At 33.7% G+C, this 18877-nt stretch overlaps 4 protein-coding genes across 7 annotated transcripts; 2 read left to right on the forward strand and 2 right to left on the reverse strand.

Annotated features, from left to right (window-relative positions):
- The first annotated feature begins 1086 nt into the window (after positions 1-1086).
- LOC116765607 (uncharacterized) lies at positions 1087-5619 on the forward strand. Of its 3 annotated transcripts, none has more exons than XM_032655140.2 (5): positions 1087-1257; positions 3166-3297; positions 3592-3948; positions 4230-4351; positions 4846-5619. In XM_032655140.2, the coding sequence occupies exons 2-5, from the start codon at positions 3253-3255 to the stop codon at positions 5024-5026; spliced, it is 705 nt and encodes a 234-aa protein (XP_032511031.2). In that variant the 5' UTR covers positions 1087-1257; positions 3166-3252; the 3' UTR covers positions 5027-5619. The 3 variants fall into 3 exon arrangements, with proteins under 3 accessions (XP_032511031.2, XP_032511033.2, XP_032511030.2); XM_032655142.2 differs by having other exon boundaries at positions 3238-3297; XM_032655139.2 differs by having other exon boundaries at positions 1088-1257; positions 3234-3297.
- LOC116765605 (tRNA (guanine(37)-N1)-methyltransferase) lies at positions 1264-2753 on the forward strand. The gene has a single exon (XM_032655136.2). It carries the CDS (start codon positions 1291-1293, stop codon positions 2653-2655), a length of 1365 nt encoding a protein of 454 aa, XP_032511027.2. The 5' UTR covers positions 1264-1290; the 3' UTR covers positions 2656-2753.
- Positions 5613-9291, reverse strand: LOC116765606 (GPN-loop GTPase 1). Its single transcript, XM_061521906.1, has 10 exons — positions 9242-9291; positions 9126-9173; positions 8894-9019; positions 8409-8576; positions 7894-8090; positions 7467-7658; positions 7212-7264; positions 7052-7140; positions 6416-6553; positions 5613-5699 (listed from the first exon to the last, which is right to left on the reverse strand). The coding sequence occupies exons 2-10, from the start codon at positions 9166-9168 to the stop codon at positions 5623-5625; spliced, it is 1083 nt and encodes a 360-aa protein (XP_061377890.1). The 5' UTR covers positions 9169-9173; positions 9242-9291; the 3' UTR covers positions 5613-5622.
- A 166-nt stretch (positions 9292-9457) lies between these two features.
- LOC116765723 (integrator complex subunit 5) lies at positions 9458-18417 on the reverse strand. Of its 2 annotated transcripts, none has more exons than XM_061522039.1 (17): positions 18074-18417; positions 17711-17858; positions 17167-17277; positions 16342-16514; positions 16004-16124; positions 15191-15349; positions 14601-14759; positions 14217-14517; positions 13822-13999; positions 13352-13466; positions 12991-13199; positions 12065-12220; positions 11756-11872; positions 11314-11482; positions 10598-10737; positions 9880-9964; positions 9458-9652 (listed from the first exon to the last, which is right to left on the reverse strand). In XM_061522039.1, the coding sequence occupies exons 1-17, from the start codon at positions 18281-18283 to the stop codon at positions 9513-9515; spliced, it is 2691 nt and encodes an 896-aa protein (XP_061378023.1). In that variant the 5' UTR covers positions 18284-18417; the 3' UTR covers positions 9458-9512. The 2 variants fall into 2 exon arrangements, with proteins under 2 accessions (XP_061378023.1, XP_061378022.1); XM_061522038.1 differs by having other exon boundaries at positions 11756-11875.
- Between the last annotated feature and the right edge of the window lie 460 nt (positions 18418-18877).

Genomic DNA, 18877 nt, shown 5'->3' on the forward strand with positions numbered 1-18877 from the left:
GTGTGAGAGGCGGGCCTTTAACCTCCAGGAAATCACCACTCTCTTTACTCTAAATTTATATATCCACATCTAAAAAGTTATGCTTTTAAGATATGTGTTAAAAACATGGTTTATATCAAATACGTCCCATCTAATGATATTCCTAAAAGCTTGAATTTAATTTTTAAACCATCGAATTTAAAATCGCAACACAACTGACACAGCTCAAAAAATTCCTCTTGCACCTAATAACTAATGACAGTCGCTTTGTACTTTTTTGTTTTGTCTCTTTGTTGGTTAAACAATGCTCTTGTCAATACATATTACAATATAAAAAGTACTGTATATAAAATAATCTAAAAATTCAATCTAATCAATTCCACGCATTAATCTGTAAAAACAATCAAATCAATTTTACAGATCAATTATAACCATCGATACAATTTCATAGATTTTATTATTAAGAAAGTCTTGCCTGTATTTAAAGAGTCATAAAGATACGTTATAAAACATATGAACAAAGGTTTAATTTGTCTTCTCTAATTATATGCCTATTCGTTTTGATGTAAAGAAATATCGCACCAGTACTGTAACAAATTTTCAGTCATTCGTCATCTTCAACAGAACAGGTATAAAAAAATTAATATGATCATATTTAGCACTGGCGATCCACATCAATATTATATAATTTTAAACACAAATGGTTTTAATATAATTTTACTTATAGAACTTTGTGTTTTGAGGACTTGTTTATCAAGAAATTATGCTGATTTGTTTTATTTATTATTTAATCGGAACTTGTTGAGTGAAAAATAGGTCCTAAAAGCGACAATGGAAAGGGACAAGTCATACTATCTAAAGTCTCAAAGCAAATGTTGAAATTAGTAATCACCGAACATATAAATAATAAAGTGTAAACACTTTGGATTATCTTGGTTTATTTTTTTCTCGCTTATTAACTTATAAAATATCATATAATCTTAAGAGCATTTTAATATATATATGCTATATAATACATTTAATTTTTATCTTATCTTTGAAAGTTTAAACCGTTATCTTATGGTTTAGGTCTCTGTGATTTCGTTTTGTCATAATGCTGTCATAATTCAAATGTCAGTCATAAGTCGTCAGTTCTTTTCGGAAATCTAAATTATAAACACGTTTTGTTATAATATTTTGTAGATAAAATTAGTTTCACACAAAATTCAAATGCGATGTCCGAAATTGAATAATGATATTAACTGTCACTTCGAGATGTGTGCGTTGGATAAGGAATAGGTTAGTATGAATTCCATTTAAGTTCATTTTATTATGAACTTGTGTTTTGTTCGGAATATTATCTATATTTTCAAAAGTAGCAGTAGAATGTCGTCCTCATCATTGTCATCATTAGTACCTCGTGGCGTTCGTGGTATGAAAATTCTTGATCGCAAAAATTTTTCACGTTATATAAAAGTGCCGATCTTAAAAGTTTCTGATGAATACTTATCCAAGGTTACACAAATATGCAAACCTTATTTTTTAAAACTTGAAAACTTCAAACCTGTTCAAAGTGTTCCTGGAAATATTGAAAATTCCAGTAAATACATTTATTTTGACCCTGACAAAGTTGACAAATGGAGTGACATCGCCAAAGAAGACCAAACTAAACTGGATAATTATGACATAAGTGAAAAAGACTTTGATAAACATGAAATCCAACTTACTTATGACAATTTCAAGTATGATACAATTTTCAAATCCGTTTTACCAGAAAATGAAGAAATAGTCAGTGGTTTTTCGCAAATTGGTCACATAATCCATCTAAATCTTCGTGAACACTTGTTAGAGTATAGTCAGCTAATTGGTCAAGTGTTGGTTGACAAAATTAAGACTTGCCGCACTGTTGTCAACAAAAGTAATATCATTGATAATACATATAGAAACTTTTCTATGGAAGTAATAGCTGGTGACAAAGATTTTATGGTCACAGTGAAAGAAAACAGATGTAATTTCACCTTTGATTTTTCCAAAGTATACTGGAATCCGAGACTATGCAAGGAACACGAGAGAATATTGGAATTACTCCAATCAGGCGATGTGCTCTTTGATGTGTTTTGTGGAGTTGGACCTTTCGCTATTCCTGCAGCAAAACACAAATGTAGAGTATTTGCGAATGACCTCAACCCTGAATCCTTCAAATGGTTGAACCATAACGCAAAAATAAATAAACTTAACATGAACAATTTTAAATCATACAATATTGATGGTAAGGATTTCTTGTGCAATAACTTCAAGACTTTCATTATTGATTGTTGCAATGGGACGGAAAAACTCGAACCCGGAGCAAAGATTCACCTAACAATGAACTTACCAGCTTTAGCTGTAGAATTTTTAAGGCATTTCAAAGGACTTATCAGTGAAAGTGCAGCGGAAAACAAACTGACCAATGATATAATTGTATATGTATACTGCTTTGCAAATGGTGATGATCCTTATTCTGTAGCTAAGTCTATGATAAATGACAATCTAGGAGAAAATATTTCAAAGCATATTCTAGAAGTTTTTAAAGTCAGAAATGTATCACCCAAAAAGGAAATGATGCGAGTTACACTTAAAATAAATGATATTTTATTTCAATCAGACGCTGAAGCAAATCCCGAACCTCCAAATAAAAAACAGTGCTTGGATTCGTGATTCTTAATAATAAGTAAAAAAAACACTTTGTAAAACACAATATATAGTGAAATATATTTTTTATAATATGTTGAAGTTAGAATAAAGATAATTTTTTTCCAATTTGAATGTTTAATTTTCAAGTGGTTTTTAAGTAATGATTTTAAAATAATGAAGATTATTCAAATTTATATTATTATTGGAAATAAATTAATCGAACACGAAAAAGTTTTATAAACAATGGTTAGTTCAAAAGCGAAGATGAGAATTTGAGTAGTAAAGTTAATTTTGACAGTCGTATATTTTTCCGTAAACAATTTCAAATAGCAACAAATTGTAAAATGCAAGGTTACGTATATAATGTACGCTACGTAACACAAATAAACGTTTAGTTTTACAGATATCAAACGTTTATCAGACTGTTTAAACTATAAAAAACGACGTTCAATAGTTAAATAATAATTAAAATTTCGAAACTTACTCAAATTATTGACAACAATAAGACAAAAAAATATTTTCCATTTATTCAAGGTTTCTTCGAAATTAAACAAGAAATAATCTGCATTGTAATTGAGTTTTACAAGCCATTGTATTTTCAGTTAGAATCGAAAACAAGTCATGGATATACAGAACGTAGAAACTGTTATTGAGGAATCGAAACAGGTATAATAAACATTTATGAAAATCCTTGTCAAAAAATGCTAAATATTGTGCTTACTTTTCATTCCTTGTAAATTATTGCAAAGTAAGATAATAATTTGATAATAAATAATTATCTAGCCCTTATTTGATATAATTTTAATTAATTTTACTAGGTATACTACCTTTGTGTGTTATAAATAAACTGAAATATTTCTGAACGGATTTCGTAACTAACATTTCTGCTATTAAAAAATGTAACTTAATTTGAACACCTAGATTTAAAAAATGTAGCTATAAATGATGCATTGTTTCCAGGTCCTCGAGGAATGCTTTAATTTGTTCCAATTAGACGAGGTATTTTTGTGCTTCAATGGTGGCAAGGACTGTACTGTGTTGTTGGATCTCACAATTAGTGTACTCAAAACTAAATTTAAAACAAATGACGTAGCTAAAGACTTAAAGGTTGTGTACATACAGACTAAAGGGCCGTTTATAGAAATAGAAGAATTCGTTAAGGAAATAGAATTATACTATGGAATCGAAATCGTAGTGATGGGAGGGGAACTTGAGACGACTTTACAAAGAATATTGGAAAGTGATAAACGTATTAGAGCCGGTTTAATGGGAACAAGAAGAACCGACCCGCATAGTGAAAAATTGGTTTTTATGCAGGTAATTAATGTTAATAACTAATATAGTTTATATTTATATAAATAAACGCACAAACTATTACACTCAGCTTCTCCCCGCCCCCTACTTTTCACCCTAAAACTTAATTGTATATTAATAATTATTTGACAATTGCCAATAATGTCATCGTAGGCCTTAAACTCAAATTGTCAGGGTCCCATAAACCAAGGAAATATATTTGCTGATACAATTATTGTGGCTATTTTTGTAGCAAGTTGTGGACATTAAATGTTAGGGAAAATTTATATAAAACTTGGTTTCAGAAAACAGATCCAAATTGGCCTCAAATGATGCGAGTATCCCCGCTGCTTAACTGGAATTATCATCAAATATGGAACTACATATTGCAAAGAAAAGTGCCTTATTGTAAACTATATGATAGAGGGTATGTAATGGTAGAGAATAACTTTTTATAAGCGACCTACTTGGTTCAGAGCCATTTGAAAAAAAATAATATTGTGCGTAGAGTCTTGCGAGAAATTAATTAAAAAAAAAAATTGTGCTTGGAGTCCCACCGCGCTGAAGAAGTGAAACCTCGTAATGTTAGAAACACAACAGGATGGGGTAGAAATTGATTTTTAAGGAATCTTTTGTACTCCTTTAACACAACCTTTATTAAAATTGCTTACGTCACCATTGATTGCCCGCATGCGTTCGAGCGACTACCCTCTCCTTACATCCGACCCACGTTGCGTTAAAAGTTTAACGCAACCTTGTTGGAAGGCGCGTAAGGAGTTTGATTTCAAAAAGAATTACAACAGTAACAATTATAATTATACTGACTCGTAATTTATTTATAACTCTTGATTGACAAATTGACATAACTGATATAGCAAGCAATACATATATATATATATATATTGAGCAACAATGTTTCAGGTACACATCCATAGGCAGTATTTACAATACATTACCAAACAAATCATTAGCTTTTACTGATGATGGAAGGACAATGTATCATCCAGCGTGGATGTTGGCTGATGCAGGGCTGGAGAGGGCTGGAAGGGGTCCCACTAATGGACACATTAACAACACAGAAAATCAAATAGATCATTTATAAATGGCTAGGCATTAAAATTATCTAAAGGTTGTAGGTCATGTTCCACTGGTCGTTTGATTAGAATTCTGATTGATGTGTACTTTGTTGCTACTGCTTCAAATTAGGTTGTTTGTACTTAATATTATAACTAAATAAACAGCTTCTATATTTATATCACAATTCTATCACTCTGTTTCTGATAGCCCATGCACTATTTGTATTGGCACCATTTATAATTTTAATTAGATAATTGTATTTATATCATCTTAAAATTTTTTTTTACTCCAAATGTTAATCAGACATCTATTTCCGATTTATTAATGGTTTTAGGCGCACCGTTGTACTGGTGACTTATTTACTTACATGGAACACTTAAAAAATACAGGGAAACTAACTGAAATATAAATATATATATGTATGTATATGTGTATGTATGTATATATATTATAACACTTTGTTAGTATTTGTTTGTTGACAAAAAAATTGACATATTTTAGTATTGTATAACATTTGAACAATTAAATATAAATGTACCCCATTTTCAATATTATCACCAGCATTTTTTTTTTATTATTAAACATCTGACAATCAAATAATAAAGTGTATATATTTTTTTTCTACGTTTTATTATTATTCGTCTTAACGTGATTCCTTATAAATTCCTGAAACTCAGCGACATCCTCGGGCTTGTCATCTGAAATAATCATATATATATTACATTTGAAGAAAATAACATTTTTAGTATCCTTAATAGATTAATGAAAAACATAAATTATGTTACTTAGAATTAATTTTGTTGATATTTTTCATGTTTTAATTCACTATGCTTTTTGCTTGAATTTTGTACAATTTTGTTGAAGCTGCTCATTATGAATAATATGAAATTATACGACATTTTTTTTAAATTCCTTGTACGTTTAGAAATAAATTCGATTAGTCCAGAAAGATAGAGCTAATCAAGAACAAAAGTCCAGGAATGCAATTGAAATGTGAACTAAGGGAAAAGATTATGTCAGATTAAAGCAAGGCACAGAAAAAATCTTGTATAGACAATAATGCGAATAGCGGATTATTGAAAATGGTAAGTTTAAACATATAGCAGCCGGCGCGTCGCTTGGCAAGAGACGGTGCCTTGAATGCGATTTTTAGGAGCCTTGGATATGATATGAGTACACTTGCGAGCACTTAAATTGGACACATTGTTTCTGTTGCTGTCACGAGTGTTTGATATTGATAAACAAAGAAAGTGACCAGTTTTGTTGCACTAAGTGTACATGAACAAACTTATCCTTAACAAAACCTTGCCAAATTACAATGGTTTCGTATTATAATAATTATAGTCAGTCATAAAAATAATTCTAAGGATTTTACTATATTATAATTAGTACGGCATGGAGGGCGCCATTTTACCTATTTCCCTGGTCTCTTCGCCCTCATCATCTGAAGAGCTCTCATCACCAGGATGTGACAGATACATATCACTAATTTCTCTACCACCGGGTACTTCTTCTATTAGATTCGGCTTTTCTATAATCGCGTTTGGATCGGCTAGAAAAAATTTATCTCAGTAAGATATTTAATGAAGGTAATATTGAATTAAAAACTTTACCAGGTAAATTATATATGAAATAGTTTGCTACCTGGCGCCAGTCGAGAAGGATTCAGATAATATGATCTCAATATTATTAGCATTGAAACATATTTATACAGCTCAATCACATATACATATATATATATATATATACATATATATATACATATACATATATATATATATATATATATATATATATATATATATATATAAAATGTAAATATAAAGCAAAATTATGTACAGTAGAATATAGTAATTTTGACATGTTCTCAATGTGACATAAACTGTTATTTGCTCTAAAAAATTACACTTAAAACATATTCTTCATCCAATATCATGAGTGCAGCTTTAAAAAATATGTATACCATGGGTGGACTTAGGAATAAGGTATTTAAATATATTTACATTGAGTTATGTCTTAAAAAATATGATTAATGCATAAAAGTTATTACTTTTGATAGGCTTTTTTAGTTCCTCCTCTCTCTTCCTTTGCTCGTCCAATTTTTCTTGTCTCATTTTCAACCAATCAGCTTTATAATCTCTGGAAAATAGTAAAAAACTTATCAAAATCGCACAGGAGAAGATTCTTGAATCTGTAATGAATCATCTTACTTTTCATATTCTTCGGCAGCCTCATCCACTAATTTGAAAAATTCATCTATTCCCTATAAAAGAAATAATTTTGAAACATTAAAATTTCTATTGTCTTACAAACTGGAGTAAAGGTCCAATAAAGTTATGCCTTCCACTTCTACTTCATATATATAATTTTTTATATACAATACTAAGTTTTAATGATGGCAACACTAGTAATTTTGCACTGAAGTAACACTAAGACTGAAATTTGTGAGTTATATAGAGTAATACCTCTCCGGTATGAGCACTGACGCCACAACATCTAAGGTCGGTGTAGAACGAATCCAAGGCTAGTGCCATGGAACGAGTCAAGTTCCCTACATATGAGTTTCCTTCACCATCACCCTCGGCATCTAGAGATTCCTGGAATGCTTCGAAATCGCGCATCCATTCCACAGCATAGCTGTTATTTACTACATCTGTCTGAAATTATAGGCATTATATACATATATTATATATAATGAAAGCATTGTTTTAAGGTTTCTTGTAAAACATGCTATACAATTTTAATAAAAATCTGAGGACTTAATATGAAGATCATTAAACAATTTCTATAAAAAAAATCCTTCTTATTTTTCTTAGACCAATATTTGTCTGACAACAAGCACTCCATATATAGGCTTAAATACTGAAAATTATATTGTGTCAGTATACAGACCTTATTCATGACAACGATGAACGGTAATCTAGTTTTATATAATATGGAACAAGCATACAGCATGTTAGACATAAATGTGACGGGGGAAACACTCCTGACTGTGTCCATGACATAAACTACGACGGTTGGACACGATGAAGCTAGCGTCTCCGTTATAATTGTACCTGATGCCGACCATGTGAATACTTCTATTTGACCTACATCATAACACATTAATAAAGAATTTATTTTTATACAACATAAAAAACTGTTAGTTATTCTAAAATTAAATAATATAAACTGCACGGTCCATATTAAACATTTTAATTTAAATATTATATATAGTGTTACTCAATTCATTTGTTATTTCTGTATGATTCTGTATGATGTATCTATCATAACAGCAATTTAATTCTATAACATTGGTAGATTTAAATTTTTGCAAATCGGGATATTTGGAAACATTGTTGTTTACCAAAAATTAATGGATAATCGTTTTATCTTTGGTCATTATAAACACATTTAGTGAAGCTTACCAGGTGTATCTAAAATGCAGTATTTGTGTTTTTTCCCTGCTTTTTCTATTAAATCAACAACCTGACCAAATTTGGTTGAGAACAAGTTCAGTGCGGTCACTATCCCACCATTTGGTCCAAGTCCATATTGCTTCATAACTTCCTTATAATTGACAGTGTCCCTTACGTCTAAAAAGTATTGTCATCATTTATACTACTATAAAGCTACAATGTTAAGGGCATACCAATGAGTAGACAAATCATTTAAAATATATTGCAGTATATTCCAGATGCATAATGATAATGGTGACAATATACCATCCGATGATCTAAATTTAATATAAATAGTTTTATTCCTTACGATAAAACCTAATTAGCAACGAAAAAGAAATAAATAGAATAGTTACTGGATGAAAACTGAAGACAGTGCTCGAATATAAGTCTATAGTAAAAGTTTTATGCTAGATTTTTTACTTTCCATTTAAGTAATCGATTTAACGTTATACCTATGTTGGCTGGATACGGCACTTCTCGACATGCTGGATCTAAATTAATCAAATATGGCCTGACTCCATTTGTGATTTTGCCGGCCAAACGACGTGTGAAAGACGTTTTACCGGCACCAGCCATGCCTAAAAATTACAAATACATTGGTTTTTACGCGAGAAAATTTGAACACGTCGGATCCAAGTCTTAAGATTTCTATTTCTAAGTGTAAATATTTTGAACTCATATAACCTAGTATTATAAGGCACACTGGTTTAGACGAAGTATCTTCCATTCTGTCTGTAATAGTATTATTTATAAAAAATATATTATTGTTTAATCATATATTGTAAGCTTCAAACACTGACTAAGATTTATTTTATTTCGCGGATAAACAACAACAGTACTATGCAGTTATAACCTTACAATGTCAATGTCAGTGAAAGTTATAAAGACACGTTCACACAAAGTACATTTTCGATAAGTTAGAATTCTTTAAATTCTGAACAAAATAAATAAACAACCTGTTTAGAATACAAATTTGGGGAATTGAATGTCAAAATATAATAATGAAAGAAGTAAAAAAAAATATTTAGGCACTTTATTAACTTATAATAAGAATATTACACACTTATTTTTTTAAGTTTCTTTTTCTAGGTTTAAAAACATGATAGGGTACATGTGCCCGAGTTTTGATATTCTCTTTTGTATAATAAGACGTAAAGTATCCGTATACTGGGCTGGAGGCTTGCAGGTCGAGGGATCGCGCCAGTGAAGACCTAAAAATAATGTTACCAATACTTATATCGAACAAATAATTACAAGATCTTATTATAATGAAATTCAATTCGTAGTAAAAGCAACGTTTGTCTATGGCTGACTTAAAAATTCTGATTTTAAATCTATTATTAGTCAAATATACATAGTAAGGGAGAAAAAAATATATATTCTTTACATTAATATCGTTTAAGGACAATCGATAATGGCAATAATTATTATGAACAACCTGTGGCATCACATGCGAACAAAGCAGGAGTCGGCACGTGGTCGCGAGTGTAGTTCCATAGACAATCTCTTAACACCTGTACGGTCTGCAAAATATAACATTTTTAATAATTCTGGTACACATGTTAATACTTAGATAAACGTCAATAAATTACATCGATTCATAATTGAGAGATGTAAGTAATAATTTCAAAGTTTGTTTTAGTTTCTTATATAATATTCAGTAAAATGCGACACATGCAAAGACAATTTCGTAGAAATAGTAACCTTTTTGGATTTTATATATACGTATTATACATATTTATGTCTTTTGTGTCGCTTTTCATTTACTCACTAAGTAAGAAACAACAGAAGAACTAAATTTATCCATCAATTATTTAAATTTTGGGACAGTAAATATTGTTTTTTGAAGTGGAACTTCTTATGCAACTTCCAACAAAGTTGCGTTAAACGTTGACAGGTTGATGGGGGGGGGGGGGGATAAAAAGAGACAGAGCGAGAGGGAATAGTGACTTGTAAGTAATGTTAATAAAGATTGTCTTAACGGACCACTAAAATTTCCTTAAAAATCAATTTCCTTCCTGTTTCCGTTCCAACATTACGAGGTTTCACTCCTTCAGCGCGGTGGGACTCGTAGCACAATTTTTTTTTAACAATATCCTACAATCATTAGAAGAATGATTAAGATCAGTGCTATCATTAAACAAAATGCGTCTTACCTCAGTGGCGGTGAGTTCTGGTGCTAACTCCAGCATGTGGCTGAGAGGATGTGGCAACAGCTGGCCGAGGGTCATCAGGGTTAGGAGCTCTTTGAGAGCAGCCAGCTCCTGAGACAGCTCCGAAGACTGGGTATGACGGTCTGGTGGAACAAACATAACACAAACATTAGACTATTAGACAAGAAATTTAATTTTTATAGAAATTAATATGAGAATATCATGAATGAATGAAAGTCATCAATAAAATTAATAATTTATTAATTATATTAATTTAAAAGTAAAAGTGATATTAGGAAGTATTTAATATATTTTATTCTGGTAACACTATACTATAAGTTAGAAAATATGTATGATATGTATAAAGAAAATTAATTTTTTTTTTTCATACAACAAAAATAGAGATGTAGTTATGTACTAAAAGTTAAAATATAATTTCTGGCCGTCCCTTCCTTCTAAACAAACAACAAACACATATCTTTAGTACATAGATGTTCCAAATATTTAATTGTATAGATATTTTCTATGCTTTAAGATTTTATTCTTATCTATCATAGTGCTTAGTTCACAAAGTTTATTGGGAAAATTTAGATAATTACAAGATATTCCCAATATTTGCCAACAATATATGAGTAATAACAAAATAAAACACATTCAGCATCATAAAGTAACAATTTGTTACATGTAATTGAACAAAGCTGAGTATTGTAACCACGTACCGAGATGTGCTCTGAGCCTGTGCAGCAGTGAGGCGGCAGCTGCCCTCAGTAGTGCCGCTGAGAGGCAGAGCGCGGGCCGAGCGCGTCCACAGCGCCGCAAACACGACCGCGCGACGCCGCACCGCTCCACACACACACGGGTGTACAGCTCGCGCTCTATACTCACTTGCTGAGGGACGCGACAGATTACAACACGGCCACAGATAAAGATAATGCCTCATAATAATGTATTTTAAAGTAAAGTAAACTAAATGAATGTAAAGATTTGTCAGAATACGAGTGTTAATGTTCTCAAATTGTAAAATACGCTCAGCAAAAACGAGCGAGTTTAAATATGGCCGACACTCATTAGGCCGTTACACGCGGGGGTCGTAGAAAATGATACTCTTGCTATATAGTTAGTCCTTGACTAAATTTATCAAAGGTAATAGAGGTCACCGACCTTCGTAAAATCTTCATCCGGCCACGGCAGACCGTTGTACATCACGTCCGGCGATATCAGCTCCACCAACAACAGGGACACGGAGGTGGCGCCCTCTACTACGCCGCTGTTACCCTCCTGCTGTTTATAAAATTAACATCTCTTATGACATCGAAGTTAACCCAGGGCGGGCTGATGAAATAGTTGTGACTCATCTCTGCAAGTCTATAGTTAAATTTATTTATATTGAAGTGGGAAAATCATTTTCATCCTTTATATATACATATGTGTGTGTGTGTGTGTGTGACGTGTATGTGCGTGTGTGTGTACCATGCAGGCCATCAGCGCCCCCATGAGCAGCTCGTTGTCCCTTGTCAGTATGTCGGTGGGCGGGGCGTCGTCCGCGCTGTGTTTGCGAGCGCCTTTGCCGATCACACCGGCGTGAAACACTGACGTATGGGATTGTGTCAGCTGAGTTATTGGACCCTGGGGGGGGGATAACATAATTATATATTAATTATCATATAGAGACGACTTGTACTTTGTGTAATGGTTATAATAATATTTTTATCAACTCGAACAAAAAGCTTCTCTATAATAATGCCGCGCCGGTTTAAAGGGCGGCTCACAGAACATTGTAAAATATTCTCGACATTGAGCGGCAGCGCCATCTCGTGACGAGTGGACGAAGCTTTATGTACGTTTACTAGAACATTCTTATTGTTAATGTTTGTAAACAGCTAGATATATAAACGAGAATGTTTTGGAATATTCTAGTAATCTGATGGTAGTGTATGAAAGGGCCGCTGGGTCGGCTTTGAGTCAGTGTTTCGTGAAGCGACATACTGTGGGATCATAATAAAGTGAATATTTGTGTTTTCTGTTTAAAACCGTGTTAATTTATTTAAATTTCTAGCCAACCCTTAGCTTTTAACAATAATATAAACAGGTGTAACTAATTCATTCTTAGTAATTTCTTAGACGTTAAATTTAAAATTTTGGCTATGTATGTACATCGTAGCTAAGAATTATCTATAAGAAAGTAAATATATCGAGTTAATCGAATAGCCCAGTCGTCTAGTTAACGCGCAATCTATGTCACACCAAAATCGATACACGATTAATATATTTTACTTGTTTAATAAAATATTTTTTGGCCACGACACGCTGTTAGGTGTAGGTATTAATGTTCCAGGCGCTGTGGATGACGTCACACGCCAAGTAGTCCGGCATCTTTAAGCTGCATACACACTAACATGTTTCCTGTTCATATAGAGCAGCAGGTCGTCGGCGGCCGCCTGCCTGTCCTGGCGGTCCTGGCTGGGTGTGAACACTCGCTCGTATCTGAACAGCGCGGCCTCCAGCAGGTCCCTGAGGGCCGCGTTCCTCGCGACCTTGCTGTAGCCGCACACCTTGCGGAACAGACCGCACGCCGTCTGGACCCCGCGGACCTTCTGCATCACGTCTGCAATACAGATACTGCGATTTTCATTCAATCGTTCCATCATTCAAATTTCAAACTGTCTTATATGGTAAAAAAAATTAAATTGTTAACTAATTTTCTTAATGGTATGTCTGTCTATTCATATTGTTTGTTATAACAAGAGTGAGACTGACCGTCTTCCAATAAACATCTGAAGAAATATTTGACAGTCGCTTGAACGACTTTCAATATGGCTTCCACACTCGGCGGGGGAGACTTGGTGCCCGTTAGGTCTATCCTGTCTAAGACCTGGAAATGGGAACTGGATTTATAACCTAAAAAATATATAGTTGTCATCGCTCGGAGTTATAGAAAATTATCGGAAAGTTTGCATGGGATTTTTCAATCACGGTTCATAATTAAATTGAATCTAATATGATGCTTAAAAGGGTACACTTATGAAGAAACGAAGTGAACCGCCTTCTAAATAACTTATAGCAAAAATTAATACAACTCAATGCAGAATAGGCATTGGTCATTAAAAAATATATGAAATTAGACGAGCCCCCCTCCCTTTCCCTCGCCCTTCAAATAATTAGTTCAAACAGTGGCTATATATGTCAGGGTTGTCACGCCTGCGAATGTTTCTCATCAGGGTTGTCACCTGAGCGAGCGCGTGACAGGTGGGCATGTCGGGCAGCGAGAGGGCAGTCGCTGCGGGACGCTCGCGCAGCTCGCACGCGCGCTCCCGCAGCACCGCGCCCAGGCGGTACACGCTGGACTCCACCGCGCGCGCGATGCTGCGGGACCTCAGAGACGGCACGCGACCGCTGTTCTCCCACCTGGAATGATGACGTATTAAGCTCCCGACTAACCGATGGATTACACCAGATAAATAAGGCTCATTTCACATTGGAATATTTCGATATGAGTTAGTGTATTTGTTTTGTAATTTTTTTATGACCGTACCAACTAACACATCAAATAAAACGTAATCATGAACTTATATATCATACTTAGAATTAAGTGATTTTTTTTTATGTATAATGATATATTAACCTCAACAACGTTATAATGTTAAGACACAGGTGATGCAAGAAAGTTTTTTGATCGTTCGGGACGTTTTCTATGAAGCACTTCTTGATCTGTGTGTCAGCGATCATGGCGTCCCTCAGCGCGTACTCCACGCCCGTCTTGACGAACTCCTGATACCTCTCGGTGTCGAGGGCCTCGTCGTTGGGGATGTGCATGTTGCTGGTACCGGAAATTATTCGCACCAACAACGCCAGTGTGGTATCACTGCGAGAGTGCTGCAGCAGATAGCTGATAGTGCTCACGAACTCCGACGGGAAGTTGTAACCTGATGAGTGAGGTGACATGAGAATCAAATGCGCTCTGTTAAAGTCTGTATGTCTGTCACAGGTTATATCATAAACAACTCACTGACTAATATCAGAATCCTTGCTATGGAGTACTGTTCTAATCTGTTGCCGACCAGGAGCTTCTCTCTTAAGATATTAATTTCCTCTGCACAGCTTATGAGCAGAGGTATTTTTGATTCTGCAAACAGATTTTCATATTCCAGCTTTTGCAGGAGTTGCTCTGGAAGATGATCCAATCATTAACAACTAGTTTTTATCTGCGACTTCGTCCGCGTGGTCTTAGTCTATATATACACAGATACATAAATAATAATGTGCATTTAATATAACAGGTATGTGGACCAGCCTTCAGCGACATCTATCGGCTGTGTCGTGCAACTGCATACTACGTCCATCTGTTACGATGTGTTCCCGAGCAAAGTACCCAGAACTAAACATTAGATAATGTCATTCTGGTGTCTAAGCTATCTTACTGGAAGGTTTCATCAAAAACAACCTCCAGACATCAGAAACATTTACAGTATCAGTGGACTGTGGAACTACCCACAATAAATTGTATGTAACATAATTTTTAACAGCTGTGGATACGAGTTTTTTGAGCCTTATAGTTATAATGTACGTCACAGCGATTACTGTGTTGCGATTGCTTACCGAGCAAATGCCTGCAGAATGTATTCAGCTGTGCATGCCTCAGTAGCAGCAAGTAGCAGCGGGCGTCGCAACGCATCAGCAACGCCACCAGGGCAGCAGGACTCACAGCCTCGCCGCGGCAGGGGACTGTCTGCAGGCGAGCCACCACCTCGTCCGTCACTGACGAATAACCAACGATCATATATAACTCAGAACCGAGATTTGATACCGCTGTTGAACAGTAAAGGGTCTTCCAAGCATGGTTTCTTGAATCATAGGGTTGTATGACGGAGACGTTCTAAACATCGGACATATCCAGATATTTTGATTATATTAACGATATTTCATTGCCCTTCGATGCAAACAGAACGATGTTATATGTTTAAGTAGATATCGCTGTGCGGGTGTATGTATGTGTGTGACATCGTAGCTCTCAAGCCGACCGATTTTGATCCGGTTTTTACATGTGAAAGCCAGTTTCCTTGCGATTGTTTCTCAGCTACGTTTGATCAATATCTGTTCAGCAGTGTAAGGGTATCAGATCTTTTCCAAAATTATGTAAAGCATTTTTAACGTATTATTACTCAAGTGCTTTACAAGTGCATGTATAATCAGTAAATGACAATTAATGCGTTACTTCCTTTATCATATAATAATATTATATAACAGTTTTAGTTAACATAAAATAAGAGATACTATAGTTCTTAAGCTATTGTTATATGGTTTCCCCTATAACATATAATTGCCAGAATATTTAATGGAGATTTAAAAAAATAGAAATAATAACTAAAAATTCCAGACACTCAGAGAAATGTATAAAGTAATAATGCTTACACGTATTTTCTATGTCCTGGGTTAAAGCCTTCAAAACAATATCGGATTTAGAAGCCAGATTTAATAAGTATGGTATCACTTCCCGCTTCTTCTCGGGGTTGCCATCTTCTCGGATAGCTTCCTGAAAAATAATTATGTTATGCATTTTTTTTTTATATTATTATCCATGTTATAAATTTTTCATCACTTTTAGACTAAACAACAGTATTATTTTGGCCATAAATTTTATATACTGTCAATATTACATAAAAAAAAATATTATCCTTGTGCCTCGGTCTTAAAAATTCTTGTATATAACTGTATGCGAGCTCGGTTTGTACAATATTAAATACACATACTTGAAATAAGTCCACTAGGGCGGCCCTAACATGGTATAGCGCGGGGGGATGGTTCGCTAGATGGGCGAGTACTGCGCGGGCGGCGTCAGGGGCCAGAGCTAGCGCACGGGGGGCGACCAACGCTGGCTCGGCACGACCCACCAAACCCACAGCCCACGAACAAGCACGACAGCCTGACGAACAATGACATATTAATATTCATTACACATAACCCAGTGTGTTTCAGCTTTAAGCCTCTACATGTAAGCTCTGGTATGAAAGAGTATTTACTGATTGTTTCATTTTTTTTTCGTGTATTAATGAGAAGTATTGACTCAATGCAACATATTTATTAATTTTTATAGAGTATTTGTATACATTGAACAAACCAATTGATAGGGCAATTTATACCGTACAGTGTCTATTCACTAAGTTTATTTTTACAAACTGTAGTAGTTTTGAAATTCACCTTACATAATTACATCTAAGATTTTCGCGAGCATTCATTTAAATGAAAATAATATTATCGGATTACTAATTCGTCTTATCAGACAACATCGGTCGGTTGCAAGATGGTTAGATTTAAAAATTAATGTTCTAAGTAACAGAACACAAAAATGTTTGTCAAAGACAGAAAAAGACAAGAATAGTAATCCGAAAATATTCTTTTCATTCATGCAACATATTATAAGCACAGATAAACACAGAAAATCCATTATTATATGGTCGCGTTACATAGATTTATTTTCAAAAACTACTATGGCACATTTTATATGCCTTCATAACCTTATATGGCAACACCGCTTGTGCATTTTGTTTTATAAAAGTCCTTACGAATATACTAACCCAGCATCATGTCAATACATTTCGCTCTCTCTTCCGAATTCAATAACGTCAGATTCTGGGTCGTTATATCCAGTAGAATTCTTATGGGATCCGTGTTCTGTAGTGTAGCATCTGTAAATTATTGAATACATATAATGTATTTTATATTCCATTAATTGTATGTAAAATAAACATTGAACTAAAAAATATATTATTACATATTGAAATTGAATTAACCGAGTCGAATTGTATACATAATTAAAAAAAAATATGGGGTCATAAAATAAGTTTCTATTCCCTTAATATTATCGTAGATTGGAACCTCTTGATTTGAATTTGTTAAAGTGTAGTATAGTTATAGATAAATATAGATAAATTAATGATAGTAAATATCTAAAATTTAATGTACTTATATCTTCCAAGCCATAGTATCCAGCAGATTATTTATAACATTTGTATGCAATAATTACAATGCCAAAAAGCAACTACGATCAACTAGACATGAGCATGTTGGTCTTGGTCTGGTAAGATGTGAAACTTATTATTTGTCCTGGTATAAACTTACTTGGTAAATTAGCCTTCTCCGTGGCTATGTCCATTATTAAATTAATACACCATGGAGCAATGAATGGAGCCCATGACTCTCCCAAATTGCACAGCTCAGGTCCGATCATGCTTACACTCTCCAATGAACCATTATTATTAGAATCCGGCTAAAGAATAAAGAAATATAACAATGGGGTACAAGGATGCTTCTATATTAAAAACAATTAATAATAAATTTATAGGCAAATACAAAAAAAAATTCATGTTCTCTCTTAAAGTACGTTTACAAGTCGAGATCTTATTTAAAAGGCATTTTCAGTTTGTAACTTTTTAATATTTTTTTAATTTATTATTTTTTTAGCAGGTAAAGAAATTAACAAACCTCATATTCCTGATTAAGTGATATATTGACGGCATCGTGAAAAACCATTGCAAAATATTCCAGTACCGCATCTCTGGCTGCCGGGAAGTTTTTTAATAATCCTATACCTATTTTAGTAAGTTCAGGTGCATTTTGAAAATTTCGCCTAGACACTCCGTAAATGAAGCTGTTTAAATCAACAGATAATGTAGCCTTATTTTGATTGCTCATTGTTGATTTTTATGAGTAATCAATCATTCATTTAAATATATAACGCTATTTGTTAGTGTAAAATTAATGTTCTATGCAGACAAACATCCACAACATATTTTGTTCTACTTTTGACACTGACATATGACAAAATGACAACTTAAGAGTTCAGTGCCTTATGTCATGAGACTGATCGGTTTTCACAAGTAAACAAATATATTTTTATTAAGGAAGCATTCAACACAAAGCGGATACTTAACAAAAATTGACAAAGTAAACGAATTCAAATTTTAAACTACACAGGTATTTTTTAACATTTAATATTATTTAGGGACTTTTATACTTAATTGTACACGTATCGTTTCCATTATATTGCTGCGTTGTTAACGAGGAAAGAACGAAATTGTTATTCTTTTTTGCACTTTTTGTTCCAAGGTTTAGGGAGAACATAATGAGTAGCTGTTACGTCTGTGATCTTTATATTTTCTTCGCTTATTATCTTACTTCTTTACAACTTTACCGGTCACATTCCAGTATCCTATGGGGGATATCTTCGGACTCTCACACGTGTCTCTGTTGTGGGTATCCGATTATTTCAAAGAGTATTTAAATTTA

Source organism: Danaus plexippus, chromosome 11 (genome assembly GCF_018135715.1).
Source record: "Danaus plexippus chromosome 11, MEX_DaPlex, whole genome shotgun sequence".
Taxonomy (NCBI): Eukaryota; Metazoa; Arthropoda; class Insecta; order Lepidoptera; family Nymphalidae; genus Danaus; species Danaus plexippus.